This window comes from Coccinella septempunctata, chromosome 4, assembly GCF_907165205.1.
Source record: "Coccinella septempunctata chromosome 4, icCocSept1.1, whole genome shotgun sequence".
NCBI lineage: Eukaryota > Metazoa > Arthropoda > Insecta > Coleoptera > Coccinellidae > Coccinella > Coccinella septempunctata.
Window position 1 is genome coordinate 32,319,338 of NC_058192.1, and position 20,307 is coordinate 32,339,644.

Genomic DNA, 20,307 nt, shown 5'->3' on the forward strand with positions numbered 1-20,307 from the left:
AGAAAAGTAATCAGCAAAAATCTCCGCTAATTCGCTGTCTTTGGTATGCAGAAAACCATCAACAACAAGTTGAATAGATACATTTCTCTCCTTAGCTCGACCAGTCAGAGCATTCACTATGGACCACACTGTTTTGTTCTTGTTGTCTGATGTATTGATTTGCTCACTATGATATCTGAGTTTTGCAGTTTTTATCATTGAATTGTAGGACATTTTAGCAGTTTTATACAACTTATGGCTATATTGACATTTCAGATTCATGTGTAACCAGTGGAGATTCATGAGTTCCTGTTTTGCAAGGGTTATTTCAGGAGTAATCCACCTCTTTACTTGACTACTATTACTAGAAAATCTTTTCACTGGGCAGCAAGATTCGAATGTGCTGACAATCGTCTGAATGAGAACTTCAAAACATTTCTCGGCATCAACAGTCTCATAAAGAGCCTGAAATCCACAATTTGAAATATTCGAAACAAAACTACTGATATTGTACTGACTCAAGTTTCTGACCAACTTTGATACAGATTGAGGCATTGTTTCGAGTTCAGTGGTGAAGTCCAACAGAATGGTCCTGTGGTCGCCAATAAAGGCATCAAAAACTTCCACCTTGCACTCAGACTGTTCAGCATTAGTCAGAATATAGTCAACCTTAGAAGTCGATGTGTGACCATTCACATCAGTAAACACTCTAGTAGGCTCTGTAGAAGTAATCTTAAGACCAAAACAATCAATTAAATCCATGAAAAGCTTACGATTCATGCAATCAGTATTCAAAAAATTAATGTTCATATCACCACACACAAACATTATATCAACTAGATGTGGGCAGTGTTCCAGAGTATATGTTAATCTGTTCAGAAATACCCTGATGTTACCTGAACAAGGCCTGTATACACTTATGACACCAACCCGATTTGCATCAGTTACAACAATAGTTCCACATATTTCACAGTGCAACTCTTCCGAGAAAACCGTCACGCACAAATTTTTCACCCTCACTCCGGATCTTACATAGATCATCGATCCAGCGTGAGCTCTAGAGGGGCGACAATAATAGTCTGCTAACAGGTAACCGGCTAATGACATTGTTTTAACACTTAAAGAATTACACCAGTGTTCAGCAACACACAAGATATCCGGATTTTTTTCCGCCATAAGCAACTCTATGATATCCATTTTGTTCGAAATACATTGTGCATTCATTTGTAGAAGTCTCAACTTAGGTTTTCCTAGATTGTTTAGTCTGCCGGGCGGTTCATTTTTCTCGGATGAAAAAAACGATTTATGCTTGCCATATTTGGCCAATTAGATCCATCTAAAGCTCTTCCATATTCAGAGCTTGGGATTGTTACCTTGAACGACGAATATGCTTCGGGGTATTTAGAAGTGATTCGCTCACAACGTACGGAAGAGAACTTTTTCTGCAGAAAATTCATTAAATTCTCCTCTGTCGTGTCAGGTTTTAAATTTGACACATGAAAAACACTAAATTTTTCAACTCCCTGAACAGATGACTCCTGTGAACAGCTTCCAACGACCAATGTTCGATTTCGTTTTCTAACTGATCTTTTTATAATATTCCATTCTTCATTTGGCTTAATTGAAGGTACTTGGGTGCTCCCATGCTGTATAAATGATTCCTCAACTAAAGCTTTCACATCGCCTGCTGAATTATTTCCATCCACTTGCCTATTTAGTTCCAATGTTGTTCTCGAAGGAGCTCTAGAAGTACCGGCGCCCGTAACGTTTATAGAAGGAATTTCACTAGATACTGAACCGTGAGGATCGTGAGTTACAGTGCCAGTAAGCAGCTCTTGTACTCCAGACTGTCTATGTGAGGATTTAATCGCCTTGTTATGTTTATTGTTTGATTGCACTTTTTTGTTGAGATTTTCGATTACAGCATTTTTATTCGTTATTTCATTTTCAAGCGTTGAGATCTTAAACTTCAAAAGGCAGTTGTTTTCTATAAGTAGGGAATTTTTCGCTTCCAACTCGGCTATTATTTTCAATAAGAGCTCCTGTTGGGTAGATTCATTAGAAATATTTTTAACGATACTCTCAGACATCGGAGACATACACGTACTTCCAGAATTGCAATCGGTAGAAGATGAAAAATCTTCATCGCAGCACTTTTTAACTTTATTGGCACAACCGGGATGGTAAACTTTATTACAAACATTACACTTTGTGGTGTTTTTTATAATTTTTCGATTACATGAAGGACATTCGGGAATAATTATTTGAAGAGACTCGCTCGACACAACCTTCCTGTTCGACGACATATTGACATGTATTGTATGTATTGCTAATGATGTAGCTGCTATTAAGTCAAACCAGGCAATGCTTTCTGAGCGACTGGCGGCATGTGTGGAAACATTGAAGCTACAGGGCGACGTATTAAGTGAGCATACTAGCACAATCAAAATCTGTCAAGCTGATATTTCAACTCTGCAGGAGACATATAATAATATCAATGGGGATTTTTCTACGGTGAAATCTAGGGTATCGCAACTGGATGAAGTATCTAAGACACTTAAGCAAGCATGTCAGTTGGCCCCATCGAATCCTGCTGTCTGTCCGGAAGAAGTGGTATTGCGTGTCAAAAGATCATACAACCTTCTTATTCGCCATGTTCCCGAAGATGGCGATTCCGGTCTCGATGTTTCACTGGTGCAGGAGATTGTGAAGAGGGTTGATGCTAGGAGTGCTGCCGATATAAGTGCTGTTTACCGTGTGGGGTCATCCAAACCCGAACAACCAAGACCAATAAAAATTGAGTTCAGCAACCCAAATTCGGTGACTCGTATTCTTCGCAATAAGAAGATCCTATCAAGCCATCCTAGATACAAGAAATACACACTTTCAGAAGATAAAACCCCTGTACAGACGAAACAACTTCAAGACCTTCGCGCAGAGCTTGAAAGAAGACGCCGAGCTGGGGAAGCCAATATCACCATAAAATACATCAAAGGTGTTCCCACCATAACACCCGATAATTCGGCCTCAAAAAACAAGCATCCCTTTGAATGTATGGCCAGTATTATATACCAACACAGCTTCTCTAACTGCGAAGTTCAATGAGCTCCTTCTTCTTGTCAAATATCATAAGCCCTCTTTTATACTGATTACGGAAACATTGCTACATCCAGAAAAGTCTGATATTATTGCCCATATACCTGATTACACCTTAAACCGTTGCGACAGTCTTACTACTCCGGGATATGCAGGAGTATGTATATATGTCCACAACTCTATTGTGAATTCCTTTAAAATCTCAAAACATTCACTGAAAACCCCTGGCATAGATAATATCTTTCTGAAACTAGAATCATCTGGCTTCACCTTATGTGTTGGCTGTATATATCGTCCACGACCATCCATATATGACAAATACCTATGTGAACATCTAATCAACTTGTCTAATCTGCATAAGCATGTTTTGTTCGCTGGAGACTTCAATCTCGGCGACATAATAACTTGGCCAATATCTCGTTCACCCTCAGCAAATTCTCCTTCAGTTCCATTCATCGATATGTTGAACAACTCCAATTTACACCAGCTAGTTGATCAACCCACTCGTTACCGATCAAATCAAGAGCCAACAATCCCAGATCTAATCCTGACAAATGATGTTAATTTAGTTTCCGAATTAGAATACCTACCACCACTAGGCAGATCAGATCATTTGGTTTTGTCAACAAAAATACTATTCTTCCTTCCTACTAAGTTGCCATCTGAAACAAAAACTTACAAAATTGTACAATATGAATGTATCAACGAAATATTCTCCAAAACAGACTGGGATACTGTAATTGGTACTGGAGACGTTGAGTCGAGATGGAATAAATTTCACGCGTATGTTACCAAAACTGTTGAGGATCACACTTCCACACGAACCACAAGGATTAATAGTAGTAAACCTTGGATTGACAACCACTTTTTTGGAATGATTAAGTTCAAGAAATCATTATGGCAGAGATATGTTCGCAGCAGGCAGACTTGTGACTTTCAGAGGCATAGAGTGTTCTCCAATAACCTTTCTAACAGATTACGTGAAGCCAAGTCCAAATTTGAGAATGATCTAGCTACCTCGAAGGACAAAAAGAAGTTGTTTAAATACACACGCCGAATTTTCAATATCTTACCTTCTCTGCCTCTTGTCAAAAACACTGATGGTGTGGTTGCAGATGACCACAAATCTTCAGCTGAAATTTTGGCCAACACCTTCGCAATGGCATTCACGTCTGAACCAGACACACCACTACCTTCTACGACTTCTCCTCGCAACGACTCTTCTCTTGCTTGTTTTGACATTGATCCCTTGACTGTTGAAGGAAATTACAATCACTGAATGTCTCATCGTCTCCTGGTCCAGACGGTTTTTCTGCTAGGTTGCTCAAAGAATGTTCTCACACTCTTAGTCTACCCATATCCAACATTTTTTCTATATCGTTGAAGTCTGGTATGCTGCCACTATCATGGAAGAGTGCACTGGTAACACCCATTCATAAAAAAGGCGATTAACAAAATCCGAACAACTTTAGACCTATAAGCCTCACTTCTATTCTGTGTAAGATACTGGAAAGGTTGATATACGACAAAATGCTAACTTTTTTTCTGGATCATAACATCATACCTGACACCCAGCATGGTTTCATCAATGGAAGATCTATTGTCACATGCCTTCTCAGCTGCCTCAACAAATGGACCCTTTCCTTGGATAAAAAACTTCCTGTAGATGTGGTCTATCTAGATTTTTCGAAGGCTTTCGACAGAGTTCCAATAAATAGGCTTTTATACAAGCTGGACAACTTCGGAATTCGAGGATTGCTCTTGAAATGGATTCAGGACTATCCGACTGACAGGTCGTTTGAGGTCAGGGTTGGTGCTGCTAGATCGGAACCTCGATGCGTGCTCAGTGGCGTTCCTCAAGGCTCGGTTCTGGGGCCCTTGCTCTTTTTAGTGTATGTGAGTGATTTGGCTGATGAATTTAAGTCGGAAAGTGCTTCATTTGCAGATGATATTAAGTTTTTCAATTGCCCCCTTAACAACTATGAAACCTTGCAGGAGGACTTGGACAAGGTCGTTTGTTGGTGCGCCAAATGGTTGATTCCACTGAACCCTTCGAAATGTCGAATTCTACATTTAGGTAATAACAATCCAAAACTGAAGTATTACGTTGATGGTGTTGAAATCCTCGGATGTTCATCTCACGTGGATCTGGGTGTGGTGATATCTAGTGATCTATCGTGGACTGAACATGTATTACACATAACTAATAAGGCAAAGCGTCTTATACATATCGTCCAGAACGCTTTTCGTGGTAATGGTGTGGCGCATATCTCCAAATTATACAAAACGTATATTCGACCAATACTTGAGATTGCCGGTCCGGTTTGGCATCCGTGGTTGGTGGGGGACGCTACAGTATTGGAAAATCTGCAGCGTCGTGTCACACGTATTCCCTTTGGAGTGAATCTTCCTAGTTATCAGGAACGGCTACAGTTGATGGGTCTTCCTACTTTCGCCGATCGTCGTTCAAGGGGAGACCTGATAGCTACATATCGAGCATTGCACGGCTTGTTCGGCGTCGATATGTCCCACCTGTATGAGCTGAACACGAATCAACTCCGTGGACATCGATACAAGCTGAATCGAGAGGTCTTCCGAACCAGATGCCGTGAAAACTTCCTGTGCAACCGTGTGTTCAACCATTGGAACAGCCTGCCTGGCGAGATTGTGGATGCTGTATCGGTCAATGCGTTCAAGAATAGACTTGACACCTGGCTATCGAACAGGGCTGCATAATTTGTTCGGCTTGCTTGTTGCAATGTTATTGTTCATTTGGCGTTATGTTGATTCCGTGTTCCTATTATTTGATTTCTAAATGACCTTCCTTTTTGATTTTAATCTTACTTCACTTGTTTCTATTTTTTTACAGTTGTGTTTTTTTTTTCATTACTTTTAAGTTAGAGTTTATAGGTTATTGTACCTCAACTCTGTAACCTGGTTTAATAATAATAATAATAATAATAACAGTGCTCACCCAAGCGGGGTTAGTTAGAAAGCGCATGAAGTGGACAACGTCCATGAATGAAACTATTGTGCGCATATATAACTCCATCACGGGACTAGGGCAGAACACGAACAACTATAGAAAAAGGCTCCATGAGGAATTCTGCAACGCCTACTCAAATCTCAATGTCACTGAACAACGAGTGGCAGACCAGTACCGCGTAATTCTGAGAAATGAACTAATACCTACGGCCCGAATCGACGCAATCAAACGAGAACTTCAGCGTCCGCCTACAATAGAGAATAACACCAACACCTCTGATGAAATTCACATGCCGGGGCAACAACAGGCAGAAGAAACTGATACTGAAAGTCCATCTTGCAACGAAAGTGAGCCTGAACACCAGGACGATAGGGAAGAGCTCCACCGACAAGTTGACTCTGACATGAGGAGATACTTTGCCGAACTGGAAGGAACAGATCCTCTTCATCGAGTAGCACCTCCACGACTCAATACATCCAAGAAACTGTCACTTATAATCGACATCTTGAATAAGGACGTTTTACCTGAATACCTACAGAACGGAAGTTCATTGGAATATCTGCATCTAGTTTTTCACTGTGCAGCGCTAACGACAGCGAAAACCATGGGGGCAAAAATTCGCCGAACGAACAACGATGGTCCAAAATTACACAAATTACACGCGCCAGCATGGCAGAAACGTCTTCAACACAAAACAGAAAGGCTAAGAAGAGACATTGGACGACTGACGGAGTACTTGAACGGGAATCGCGGAAGGAAGGTTGTGAAAGCTGCCAAAGAAATCATCGATAGAAACAGAACACACACCGAACGAGAGACGGAGAATGCTACAGCACACCATTGCCTTGACACTCTGAAGCAAAAATTAAGTCTGTATGCAGAACGCCTGAGGAGATATAAAAGCAATTATAGCCGGAAAAGAGACAATAATTCATTCGAAAAGTCCGAAGAATCTTTCTACCGGTCACTCACATCGTCGGATGGAGAAAATGGAAAGTTACCACCAAAGGAAGCCATTGAACAATTCTGGACCGAACAATTATCAACGAAACCTCAGTTCAATGGAAATACCGGATGGATTGAAGATGAAAAATCTGAAGCTATAAAATATGAGCCGATGCAGCATGACATGATCACAATTGAAGAAGTAAAATCAGCTATCAGAGGACTGCAAAACTGGAAAGCACCTGGGCCTGATGGATTACAGAACTTCTGGATCAAGAAACTTTGGATCATGCATGACAAATTGACCTCCGCAATAAATGATGTCATTGAAAATCCTGAAAGAATGCCAGTATTCCTTACACATGGCACAACATACCTGTTACCTAAAGACCAAAGGAATACAGAAGACCCATCCAAGTACCGACCAATCACATGTCTTCCAACGATGTACAAATTAATCACATCGTGCATTTCGAACCGAATTTACAACCATTGCGAAAGGAATAACATCATCGCCATGCAACAGAAAGGATGCACCAAAGACAGCCGAGGGTGCAAAGAACAACTAATAATAGATTCAGTTATCTGCAATCAAGCGTTCTCCAAGCGAAGGAATCTTTACGCTGCGTACATAGACTACCAAAAAGCATTCGATTCTATACCTCACGAATGGCTCTTGACGATCTTGAAGATTTACAAGGTGGATCCCAATATTGTTAAGTTCCTTAAAAACGCCATGTCAATCTGGCGTACTAGTCTTCAAATGAAAGCAGCAGATTGCTCCATTACAACAGGACCTATTCCAATAAGACGCGGAATTTTCCAAGGAGACTCGCTGAGCCCTCTGTGGTTCTGCATGGCCCTGAATCCCATGGAATTACATGGACGATTTGAAACTCTTCGCATCTACCAAAAAACAAATGCAACTGATGCTGAAAATGGTGGAAGGATTCTCGGAAGACATCAAAATGAAGTTTGGACTAGAAAAATGCCGACTGGTAAACATAACGAGAGGGAAAATGGAAGATGGTACGTTCAAACTCAAGGAAGGTGCAGAAATTGAAGCATTGAAGGAAGGAGACACATACAAGTATCTAGGCATGAAACAGGCAAGAAAAATCAATCAAACCCAGATGAAGAAAGAATTAACGGAGGAGTTTACCCGAAGATTGAGAAGGATAATGAGAACTGGTCTTAACAGCAAGAACCTGATAAAAGCGATTAACACCTACGCTTGCTCGGCACTGAGCTATTCATTTGGTATTATCTCTTGGACGACCACCGATTTAGCAGCTTTACAGAGAAAAATACGTACGATGCTGACTAAACACAATAAACATCACCCCAAAAGCTCAATAGAACGGACAGAGCTACTTCGAAAATATTTCTTGAGCAAGGCAGCTTCGTCAGAACTCCATCGAGTAGTTTGTGTTGCTGATACTTCCACACCGTTAAAGCTACACCAGGATCACTTGGAAACCGTCGAACACTCTGCAGAAAGTAAAATGCAGAAACTGATTGGCAAACCTCTGCATGGGAGGCACCAGAATGAGGTCAACCATGATTACGTCGACATATCTGCGTCGAACTACTGGCTGACTTCCGGAAGGTTGTTTCCTGAGACAGAGGGCTTCATGCTCGCCATCCAGGATCAGGTGATTCCAACAAGAAATTACATGACATACATCGCCAAGGATGCCTCAGTGGCGGACGATAGCTGTCGTTATGGCTGTGCGACACATGAAACTATCCCGCACATCACCGGGGGATGTCAGAAGTTCGCGGGCACGGAGTACAAAAATAGACATGATGCCGTTGCCAAGATTCTTCACCAAGAATTGGCACTGAAACACCAACTTCTGAGTTCGAAAAAGGTTCCTTATTACAATTACCATCCAGATGCTGTATTGGAAAATGAACATCACAAGCTCTACTGGGATCGCACGGTTCTCACAGACCGGAAAATAACCCACAATAGACCAGACCTCATATTGCTCAATAAGGATGAGGACATAGCACTATTCATCGATGTGGCGATTCCAAATAATAACAGTCTTCTAGATAGGCACACTGAAAAAATTTCAAAGTACAGAGATCTCGAGGAACAAACCAGGAGACAGTGGAAGCTGAAAGATATCAAGACCATCCCTATTGTCATATCATCTACAGGCCTGATACCGAAGAAACTGCTAGAGAACTTGAGGAAGCTTCAGTTGGACGAAAATATCTATAAAGTCATGCAGAAGGCGGTACTGCTGGGAACGGCGAGAACTGTACGCAAGTACATGGGAAATTCAGAGGAACACCGTCTGCTCCGACAGGAAGTGCGGGTGGAGCAGGAATCCAACCTACAGCAGGGAGGCGAGGAGCGACCCGGACCCGACCACCACCACGAGCCCGAAAACCTGGAAAGGGCTCCAACAGAGCTTAATCCTTTTGATATCTGAGATATCTGGGATAAGTGAATTTTCCTCTGGAGAGGAGTGTGAAAGCCGCAAGGCTAAAGTCATAAATATTCATTTGTCAGGGACAGGGGGACGACCTTGCCATGCCCGAGGGAAACATATTCATCAACGAATTTTTTGTACTCTGCATAATACAAAGGATCCCGGATGAACCTTTTTTCTAGATTGTCAAACCCAATAAACACAGATACGTGGAAGTAACGTTGAGTTCCTCAAGTAACGCTACGTTGAGAAACCGGCAAAATGTCGTTAGGAAATACGTTTCGTTCTAGTGGTACAGTAACGTAGCGGACGATCTTTTTGGAATGGAAATTCTACGAGAATATAACGTTGCCATTCGATTGAAATAACGTTGCTACAATATGAAATTCAAATGTTGATTCTAAAATAAATATTTTTTTTTCTGCCCAGCATCCACTAGTCTTGTAATAGTTCCCATTAGCCAACATATCTCTTCCCACACTAGGTTCATCGAGACAACCGCAAACATCCATCACCGCCGGGATTCGAACCTGCTACCTCTGGCGTCCTACCCTATATCGCTGCCACCGAGACCACTGCCGAGACGTTGATGTAATCTTATTTATTTCCCATTGAATATACGTTGAGGAAGTACGCTAAAGAAACGTTACATATTGGTGACTACAGTAACGAGTTGTTGAATGATTTCGTATACAACGTTGATGTAATGTTATTTATTTCCTATTGAATATACGTTGGGGAAGTACGCTAAAGAAACGTTACATATTGGTGACTACAGTAACGAGTTGTTGAATGGTACCGTATTCAACGTTAATTCAATGTTTCTCACTTCCTATTGAATACACGTTGAGGTTGCACTAAAATAACAACGTTTCATGTTAGTGGATTCAGTAACCAGGTTGATCATAAACGTTGATTATATGTGAAATCAACCTATGGTGGAATTTAGGTTTCGAAATAACGTTACAAAATTCAACGAGTAACCTTGAATCAACGCCCCCCACCACATATAAACGTATAATTCGCGAATCCAATTACCGTTGAGGGCGCTGCGAAATGAAAACAAACTTTGACGTTTGTCAGTACTCTTTTCGAAATTTGTATGGCCTAATAGAGTTTTTCTAGAAAAATAGAAAAATAGAAAATAGAAATAGAAAGATATTTATCGGAAGTGAATTGATTGATTTAGTTTCGTAAAGAAAGATCAACATTCTTTGGAAATATTTCATTTGAAAAGGATGAATTGTGGAATAAAATCGAGCGATGATATTGGTGATCCACTGTACCTAGACACAAAATCCTATTGTTCCACAGATTCTTTCTTGAATTAAACCTAGCTAATAATGTTGAGGCAGCATATACTGAGTTTGTGAAGTTTCTATTTAAAGTATTTAAATTCCATGTTATGATATACGTATTCCTCATACTGAAATCTCAAGAGACATAAATATGATTCAGCTCATGGAACAAGTTCTACAGATGGGAAAAAGCATTCATTTGGATGAAAATTATGAAATTGTATTTCTAAATCGTCAATTGAATTTAGCAGAAAACTCTCACAAAAAAAAATCGTTTAACCTAAATCCTGCCAGTTGAAAGCACTGGTATAAATACCTTTTCCAATATTTTTTTGGAGTCGATATCTCTATTCAGAAACCCAGACAATAATCCCAATATAACTTCTCCAAATAATAATTATAATACTTTGTTGGACAACGTGAGATAAGAAAAAACATAAGGAACTAAACTTGTTTTGACTTTGCAGTACTGACAAAGTAGTTTCGTAATTCAGTCGGCAGAGGGCGTCTAGATTTTTGGATTCGCCAATACACGTGTGTGTGTTTATTGGGAACCTTCTCCGAGCGATAGCGAAAGAATCACCTAACTTGAGGTTCTCGCTCTGAGATTTTAGTGGTAGGTTAACTTGAAACCTGCCATCCTTCAAAACCTTTGTAGTTTGTAAGAACAAACTTTCAGCTGCTTCATCATCTGGAGAGAGGGATTCTGCCTTGGCGACTTCTTCCAGTTCCCAAAACCTAGAGACTTGTTGTTCTAATTCATCCTCCGCTGCTGTCTGAATCAGTAGGGAAATTCTGGGATGCACATTCTCTGCTGGAAGATTTACGCTCAGAAATGAGTGCTGCTGCATTTTTCCTTTTTGGTGGGTGGGAAAAGAACCTCCAATCACCCATCCCAAATGTGTGTTGATAAGAGAGGGAAGATTCCTCCCCAAAGGAATGATACCTTGAGACAAAATCTTGTAGTATACATCTGCACCTATGAGTATATCGATGTCAGATGGTTGGGTGAACGTAGGATCTGCCAGTGGCAACTCACTGGGGATATTCCACTGAGAAACATTTACCTTGAACTGTGGGAGTTGACATGTTATTGTCGGAAGAAGTGCGCAGGTTGCTCTAAACTTCTGGTGTGAATGAACATTAGAAAAGAAGGTAAGATCAATCATTTTGGTTGAATGACTATTAGTCAACCCAATTCCTGAAACTATGGGAGAGTGGTTGTAAGGCACATAACCTAATTTCTCGATTAAACCGTCAGTAACAAAGGAATTTTGGGACCCGTTATCCAGAATGGCCTTGGCCTTGATTTTATGACCTTGCGAGTTGTATAAGAAAACACAAGCAGTGGCCAGAAGGACGTGATTTTTTCTTGTAGAAACACCTGAAAATGAATGAGAATCTTGAGAACTACTGCTGCCTTGCTGCAATGCTCTTGATTGACCTTTAGGTTGAGATCCAGATGCGAACTGGGACAGAGGTCCAGCACCAGCATTGTGTCGAGATGGACTTGTTGCTTCGACATAACGCTCTGTTGGAGAGGTATTTTGGGAGTTCGTAGACAGTGGGCCCTGACTGTGGTGAAGAAGAGAGTGATGTTTTTTTGAACACACGGTGCAACATCTTTTAGAACTACATTGCGAAATTTGATGACCCTTACCAAGACAGTTGAAGCAGAGTTGTTTGGAGTTAAAGAACTGCCTCCTTTCAGAAAGAGGTATACCTTTGAACTTATTGCAAGCATAAATTCTGTGAAAATGGTCATTACAAAATGAACAAGGCGGTGAATTTGAAGTAACTTGACTGTTTGAAACATGAAGAGACGCTTTCATTTGAGATTCCGGATTTTTATAAACTGGTATTGTCTCAGTGCTACTTAAATTTTCAAAAACTAAACATCTTTTCTCAATGAATTCAAAAAACTGATTCAATGACGGGAGTTGGTCCATATCCCTTTCAGATTTGAATGCTCTTCGTGTATTAAAATCAATCTTTTTGCCCAACACATAGATCAAAAAGAATTCTAATAATTCTGAGTCCGAATATCCTAGATTATGTAAAGAATCCCAGTTTCTTTTACAATTTGTGACAAATTCTCTTAAATTCGAAGCATTACATTTGGACATATGTGTTGTTTCCAACAATGAATTAAAATGAGCATTGATAACAGTTTATTTATTTTCGTACCTTTTTTTCGGAATTTCTAAAGCAATCTTAAAATTCTCATGAGTTACCGCTAAGCCCTCAATAAGCTTGAGTGGCTCATCTCGCAATGACATTCTTAAATAAACAAATCTTTGAATTTCAGAAAGAGAAGAATTATCAACAATTAAAGTTTCGAATAACTGCAAAAACGAAGTCCATTCAGAAGCATCGCCTTTAAACGGTTTTATATTAATTTGGGGTAAATTTACATTACAATGGCCCTGAGGGAGAGATTTTAAATTTCCTAGAGGAGTAGATTTACTGATTAGGCTAGACATTTTTTCGATTTGAAGTTCAATTTTTCCAGCAATATTTTGGAATTTTGTTTCTATCTCTACACGATTTTCGTCATCGAAATTTTCAGAATCTGGTAGGAGTTCAATTGCATTTTGAACACCTTCATAATTATTAAAGGCAGACTCTAATGATTCAAGATATCGCTTAAAAACCTTGGGATTCAATTCTGTCTGTAAATTTAGTTCAACCCAATTGCTAACTCTAGTTATTTTAGACTTGAATATGGTACGTTTGGATTTCAAATTGTTATAAGATACATCTTCCATTTTCGATGAAGATAAGAACATAGAATTACATGCAATCAAATACAAACAAGCAGAAAGAAGAAAGACACGAAAGAGGTAATCACCTAGAAATCACAATTTGTAATCTTGCAAATTCTTCCTAAGTCACAATTCTAGATCCGGCCCGAAGGACCATTTGTTGCGAACGCAAGATTAGAATAATATCTTCGCTCGCTTAAAGAAGAACAGTGAGCTACCTTGTCACTGGTTACGCAGAATTGCGGAGTCTAGAAATGTAACTTGGTAGAGATCGTATTGCAAGGATAATGAAAGACGGTTAATTTAACTCGTAACAATTATATTTACAGTCAAACAAACTATTGAGCAATTATTTACATTACACAGGCCAACACACATTTTGGTGCTTGCGATTTTTTAACTGTTCCTGAGTAATTTTTGGATGCAGAATGTAAAAAAGTTCTCAGATTTTGTCTATCAGATCTAGTTTTGGAGATTTTTTAAAAAAATTGTGTATATAATTTACGTTATAACTGTTATAATATATAATATTATATACATATATACATATTATATAAATTTTTCCTTTTTGAAATTACAGCTGATGAGGTTATTCGTACGGTGAATAAAATGAAGAATAAGAGTTCATTCGGATATGATGGTATACCAATGACGGTTATCAAGAAATCTATTAAATTGTTTGCTGAACCATTGGCCTATATTATTTATACATCTTTCAAAGAAGGCATTTTTCCTAATTCTTTGAAAATTGCTGTAGTTAAACCTCTTTTTAAGAAGGGGAGTATAGAAGTGCTCGGTAATTATCGACCAATCAGTTTGTTGACATCTGTCTCTAAGGTCTTTGAAAAGGTGATTGTTAATAGGCTCCTAAGTTTTTTCAACAAACATCGAATATTCTCTAAGTGTCAACACGGATACCTAAGATCTAAGAGTACTGAGACTGCAATCTATCAGATGATCCGCTCTGTTCTTCGGGCCCTGGAGGGTGGTGATGTTCCTGGTCTTTTCATAGATTTCTCTAAGGCATTTGATTGCGTCGTGCATGAAGATCTACTAAGAAAACTGTTCCTTTATGGGATTAGAGATAAACAGTTGGATTTTATGAGGAGCTATTTGCGCAATCGTCGACAGAGGGTTTCTCTGGTGATCCAGGGTGTAGAGTATGTTTCGTTAGATTCAGAAGTTTTGGTGGGTGTGCCTCAGGGGGGTATTTTCGGTCCATTTCTGTTCTTAATATATATCAATGACCTGCCAGAAAATATTTTGGTGGAGGAAGAATCTCTAGCTGTTGAGAGTATTTTGGCTATTGATAGCAGACCTGCAAATGAAGAAATTATTTATCTGGGAGATCTCTTTGCAGATTTCGAAGTTCAATCTGAGGGGGAAGTCGTCATGTTTGTGGACGATACTAATCTACTGGTGGCGGCATCTGGTATTTCAGAGGTTGTTGGGATAGCTGCTAGGGGATTTTATGATATTTCGATTTGGTGTAATTCGAATAGAATTACAATCAACTCGAATAAAACGGAGTGTGTTGTTTTCGGTACCTCTCATTCAAGAGTTCATATTCCTGAAGATATTGTTCTCTCTGGACAAATTGTCAAGATCTCCACCAGTACTAGTTTCCTGGGTGTGATTATCGATCATCAACTTAATTGGTCTGAACATATAAGATCATTGCAGAGTAGATTGAACTCTGTTCTCTACACACTCCGTGTCTTGGCACTGCAGTCTGACTCTGAGTTGCTGAGGACAGTATATTTTTCTAATTTTCATTCGGTCATGTCCTATGGAATTTTGGCATGGGGTAATGGTTCGGATGTTTGGAAAATCTTTTTGGTCCAGAAAAAGGCTATCAGAGCTATGCTTGGTCTAACAGCGAGGACATCTTGTCGAGGACATTTTAAGAGTCAAGGTATACTCACAACTGCTGGGACATACATTTTTAGATGCTTGATTTTTTTGAAAAGCAATTATAATCTATTCAGGGAGTATGAGAACGGCAATAGAACAAGGCGCATTCATCCGTTTCTCTTTCCCAAGTGTTCGCTCACTTTGACACAAAAGAATGTGGAATATATGTGCCTAAAACTATTTGATAAACTTCCGAGGAATTATCAAATTCTCGATGCTAATAAGTTTAAGACTAGAATCAAGAAATTGTTGATAGAATTGGAACCGTACGATGTGAAGGAGTACCTAAATCATAAATTTCAAATCTGAGCGTTTTATATTTGTTCAGTTGCTTCTTATATTGACGTTTTTTCTTTTCAATATTGTTTGATTATGGAAATAAATATTATTATTTTTTTTTTTTTTTTTTTTTTTTTTTTTTTTTTTTCCTTCGTGTGAGGGGAAAACCCTTTATGGGCACCCAGAGGGTCCGCACTCTAGGTAGTGTGAGACTCCGAGATCTTGTTTGGCTACTCACTAAAAACCCCTCACACTTTCGACGGAGAAGTTCTTCGTCCGGCCCTTGCAGCGTCCCTTAACAAAAGAGATGAGCTGCAAGTGGCATCTAGAGTTCATGGGATCTGATGATATGCAGTGACCCAAGCAACACTGCCTTCTGCATTCTGTGCGCTAGTATCTCGGCCCAAGATCTGCAGGCCGGAATAATCTTCAATTCTTCCACGTAGTTGGCTCTCATTCCTCCGAGACATCCTATGATCAGTACAACCATCCTAACTTTATGACCCGGGTACATAGTTCCAAGCTCGAAAACAAGATCTTTGTATTTTTGCCTTTTCTGCTCTTCCTTCATCACCATGTTGTTTTCTGCAGGGGATGAGAATTCCACGACGAACAATTCCTTCAGCTCTTTGTCCAAAAGAAGTATGTCTGGCTTTATTGCATTGATCTGCCGTGTTGTTGAGACAGGATAGTTCCAGTATATTCGAGCTTTCTCGTTCTGGACCACCGCTTCAATCTCCAGAGGCACATATGGTAGCACCGGTTCTTTGTCTATCTCATATGCCGCCCTCAGATGGAAGTAGAGAACTCGGAGTGCCGCGTTGTGTCTCTCTATATACCCCGATGGAGCATGGACTCTGCAGGCGGAAAGAATGTGCATAATCGTTTCTTGTTGACTATGGCACGCTCTGCACGTTGTTGGGGTGTCCATTTTCATGATGTTCTTTTTATACCATCTGGTATTTATTACTCCATCCTGACACGCCATCACAAATCCCTCCGTCTCTGACTTAAGGCTAGCCGACTTTAGAAAGGCGAAAGACAATTCTTCCGACAGATCTTGGTCTTTTAAACTCCTGAAAAATATGGAGTGCAGGCTCTTACTCATATGATGTTCGAGTAATGTATTCGACTGAGACTTCCGGATCAGTCTTGCTAGCCTTCTTTGGTCCGCTTGAGTGATCGGTGCTCCAGCACGCTCAGGATCGATCGACACGCCGGTTATACCGAGCTTCTCCAAGGCTCTCTGTGCAGCTCGGAATAGGAAGGCTCCGTGGTTCGCGAGTTATTATTATTATTATTATTATTATTATTATTATTATTATTAATATTACTATTGACAGTAAAAAAAAACAAAGACACATGGATTTAAGTATTTATTGCAAAAACTTAATTTACATAATTACATTAGTCACTAATCACATAAAAATTTTCTTTTATACGATTTTCTAGAATGGAGTTTACTAGGGCAGTCTCGCTGAAGGCTCCAGCAGTATTCCGCCATCATGTGGCTATCCCATCGTCCTTGATAACGATCTTCCATAGTTTTAATATCCTGATGGAATCTTTCCCCCTGTACTTCACTACAATCACCTAAGTTTTCTGGAAAACGATCTAGGTGGCTGTGGAGGTAGTGAACTTTTATACTAATGTTACAGCCGAGAATATTAAAATTTGAAAGCATAGTTTCCACTAATTCTACGAAATTCTCTGCTTTATGATTGCCAAGAAAATTTTGTACTACTTGAACAAATGAACTCCAAGCGTTAGATTCAGTCTCGTTCATTGTGATGTGGTGAATTGTGGATCTTTAACAAGTTGCCTTATTTGAGGACCATCAAATATACCAGCTTTTAGTTTTTTCGTGCTAATGCCAGGAAATTTACGTGACAAATACCCAAAACAATTTCCATCTCGATTTAAAGCCTTCACAAATTGCTTCATTAGGCCTAGCTTGATATGCAAGGGCGGAAGTAAGATTTTTTCTCTTGAAACCAAAGGTTCGTTGATCACGTTTTGTATTCCTTGAATCATGACATCTCTTGAAGGCCAATTTTTGTTAACCCAGTGCTCATTTTTAGCTCTGCTGTCCCAAAGGCACAAAAAACAAGGATATTTTGTATAACCACTCTGCTGTCCAAGGAGGAAGTTAATCATTTTCAAATCAACACAAATTGACCACTGATGTTCTTCGTATTTAATTTTTCTCAAAACTAATGCTATTGTTTCATATTCTTCCTTCATGGTAGTAGAATGGCCAATAGGAATTGAGCCATATTTGTTACCGTTATGTAAAAGAACACATTTGTTGACCTTTATCAGAAAAAAATATACCATTTAACCTGTAACGTGTATCTCAGAAACTAGAGCTGATAGAAAAAATCTGGTGGCATTTTTGGAATCAGCACATTAAAAACATCTAAAATCAGATGTTAGATTTCCGGCACCAAATTTCATTCATTTTGTTGTTATTTGAGCATTTTGTTGTTATTTGAGCAAAAACATCAGTGTTACTAGAAACTGGGTTTTTTCACGTTCCTAGCTCTGAACCGCTGTATGAGTAAATGGAATTTTCTGACCTTATATCCCTTAGCTTTAGATTTATTGCAGGTTGCAGGCAATTCAAAGTATACCCCAATCGTCTGCTTGAGACCTTCGGGTGGAACCTAATTGTCCTCTTTTTGATCGATATGAGTGTCCTGTGTTTTGGGAACCTCAACTCTGCTTAAGCTTTCTGTTTAGATACTCGGCCAAACTCAGTTGTACTGGTAATTCAGTCGGACACGGTTCACTGATTACTTTTCACTAGTACGGATAAAAGATGATGATAAGCGAAACACACTGCTTATCACGGTTTTGAAGACTTTTTAACGAGACAACGAGAGAAGAACAAAACTAAAATGAGAGGGAATGCCAACAAGAACTGCACCCCTGTGGTGCTTGGGTCGAACGCCTTTGTTTCTTGAGTAATTCTCGGCTAATGTGGCGTGGGTACCGCGGTCCATCCCTTGGAAGAGCGTCTGGGGAAGTTTTGCGTCACATGTGTGACAACCAATGATCTTTGCGGATTCAGCTCATTACCATATATGGGCATATTTGGGAAGCAGGTACGCGGCAAGATCCCTAGGAACTTTCGTTCGTTCCTTGGTTGCGTTTTTTAACGCAACATTTATACAAACTGATTGAAGGCATACCAAATCCAGTTATTTGACTTATTTGCATGTAAAATACAAGAGATCAGTATCATAATATACTATGCACTAGCTTGAGGCTTGAGGAGAGTTAATGTTCGTTATCTTCTTTGGCTGAAATTTGAATATACATCAGTTGTAGATTTCAAAAATATTAACCCGAAGATGAAATGCATATGATGCAGTGGTTGGGAATGGGTATCCCCCGAAGGAATTAACAGATAGTTACTAGAATGTTAAAATTCTTCAACAAAAAATCTTGCATCAATATAAGTAATAGGAATTAAAGAAAATTTCAAGCCAAGATGAACTTGAACAAAAATTTCACATGAATAAACATTTAAGAGGACAACTGGCGCGTATTTGTAGCTGTTCGTCTTAATATATTGATAGAATAATAATAATTAGGTATTTGTTGGTACCTTAAGACATTTACAATGTATTCGTTCATGCGGACGAATTCTTCCCAGAATTCTCCAATGATCAGGATCTCTAGACACGTCAATCAGTATTCCAAACTTTTTGATATTTTTGTGATAAAATCTGCAGCCGCAAAACGTATTTTGAAGGAGAATTTTTTTGGATGTTTCATTGTTGTTCGAATACGGTTTTTTTCCTTTTTGTCTTGTTACATATAAAAGTTAGTGGATACCATATATGGGGTTCACCCCGTTTGGATCCCAATTGTACAGAGATAAATAAATAAATAAATAAAAATAATATTTGGAGACTCTGAATTAGTCCCTAAATTTCATTTCATTTCTAAAAAGGCTCCCGTGCACTGTAATATTGAAGGCACCTTCCGTATGACGTCTCAAAAATAATTCATTATTCGAATCTTTGATGGTTGTCATCACTAGTTACTCTTCTTCTTCTTCCAGCAATAACATTACAATAAATTTTTCTGGGTCCATTTTCAAATATTTCTCATTTCGTGTTATTTTCACTAACAAAATCAACCGCTCCGCACACAAATGTAGCCGACGAACTAATTCCTACTCAATTCTAGCAAACCACTTCGGGCGGAAATCGCTATCCTCGACGGTTGACGTTCTGGACGCGACGGTCGACGGGCTGTCCGAGGAAACCGTAGCTTTTTTAGACGAAAGTCGTTCGCTCTCGTATGCGTTGGTTTGCCAGGTTTGGAGATGAAAACAACCCGCACCGAGCTTGACTCGCTCGGAGTATGTGGATTAGTGGGGAAGACAACACATCCAGCTCCTGAGGACGGCATAGTTCCGGCAAGGGGCTGCCCCTTGCCGGTACTATGACGTCCTCACCAGCCGCCTTGTAGGGCTCGAATCCGTTAATAGCTCATAGGATTCGAGACTGTGTCACCACTAGTGAAGCCAACTTCCAGTCCTCTCGTGAGGCATGTCGTTGGCGCTCACCCTGCGTGTTGTTGTT

General features: G+C 39.6%; 2 protein-coding genes across 2 annotated transcripts in view; one reads left to right on the forward strand and one right to left on the reverse strand.

Moving 5' to 3' along the window:
- LOC123311362 overlaps positions 1 to 20,307 on the forward strand; it is a 1,278,848-nt gene that overhangs the window by 1,248,384 nt on the left and 10,157 nt on the right. The gene's annotated exons all lie outside the window — the stretch shown is intronic.
- On the reverse strand, positions 265 to 804 carry LOC123311374. Its single transcript, XM_044895284.1, has 2 exons — positions 498 to 804; positions 265 to 444 (listed from the first exon to the last, which is right to left on the reverse strand). Exons 1-2 carry the CDS (start codon positions 787 to 789, stop codon positions 434 to 436), a joined length of 303 nt encoding a protein of 100 aa, XP_044751219.1. The 5' UTR covers positions 790 to 804; the 3' UTR covers positions 265 to 433.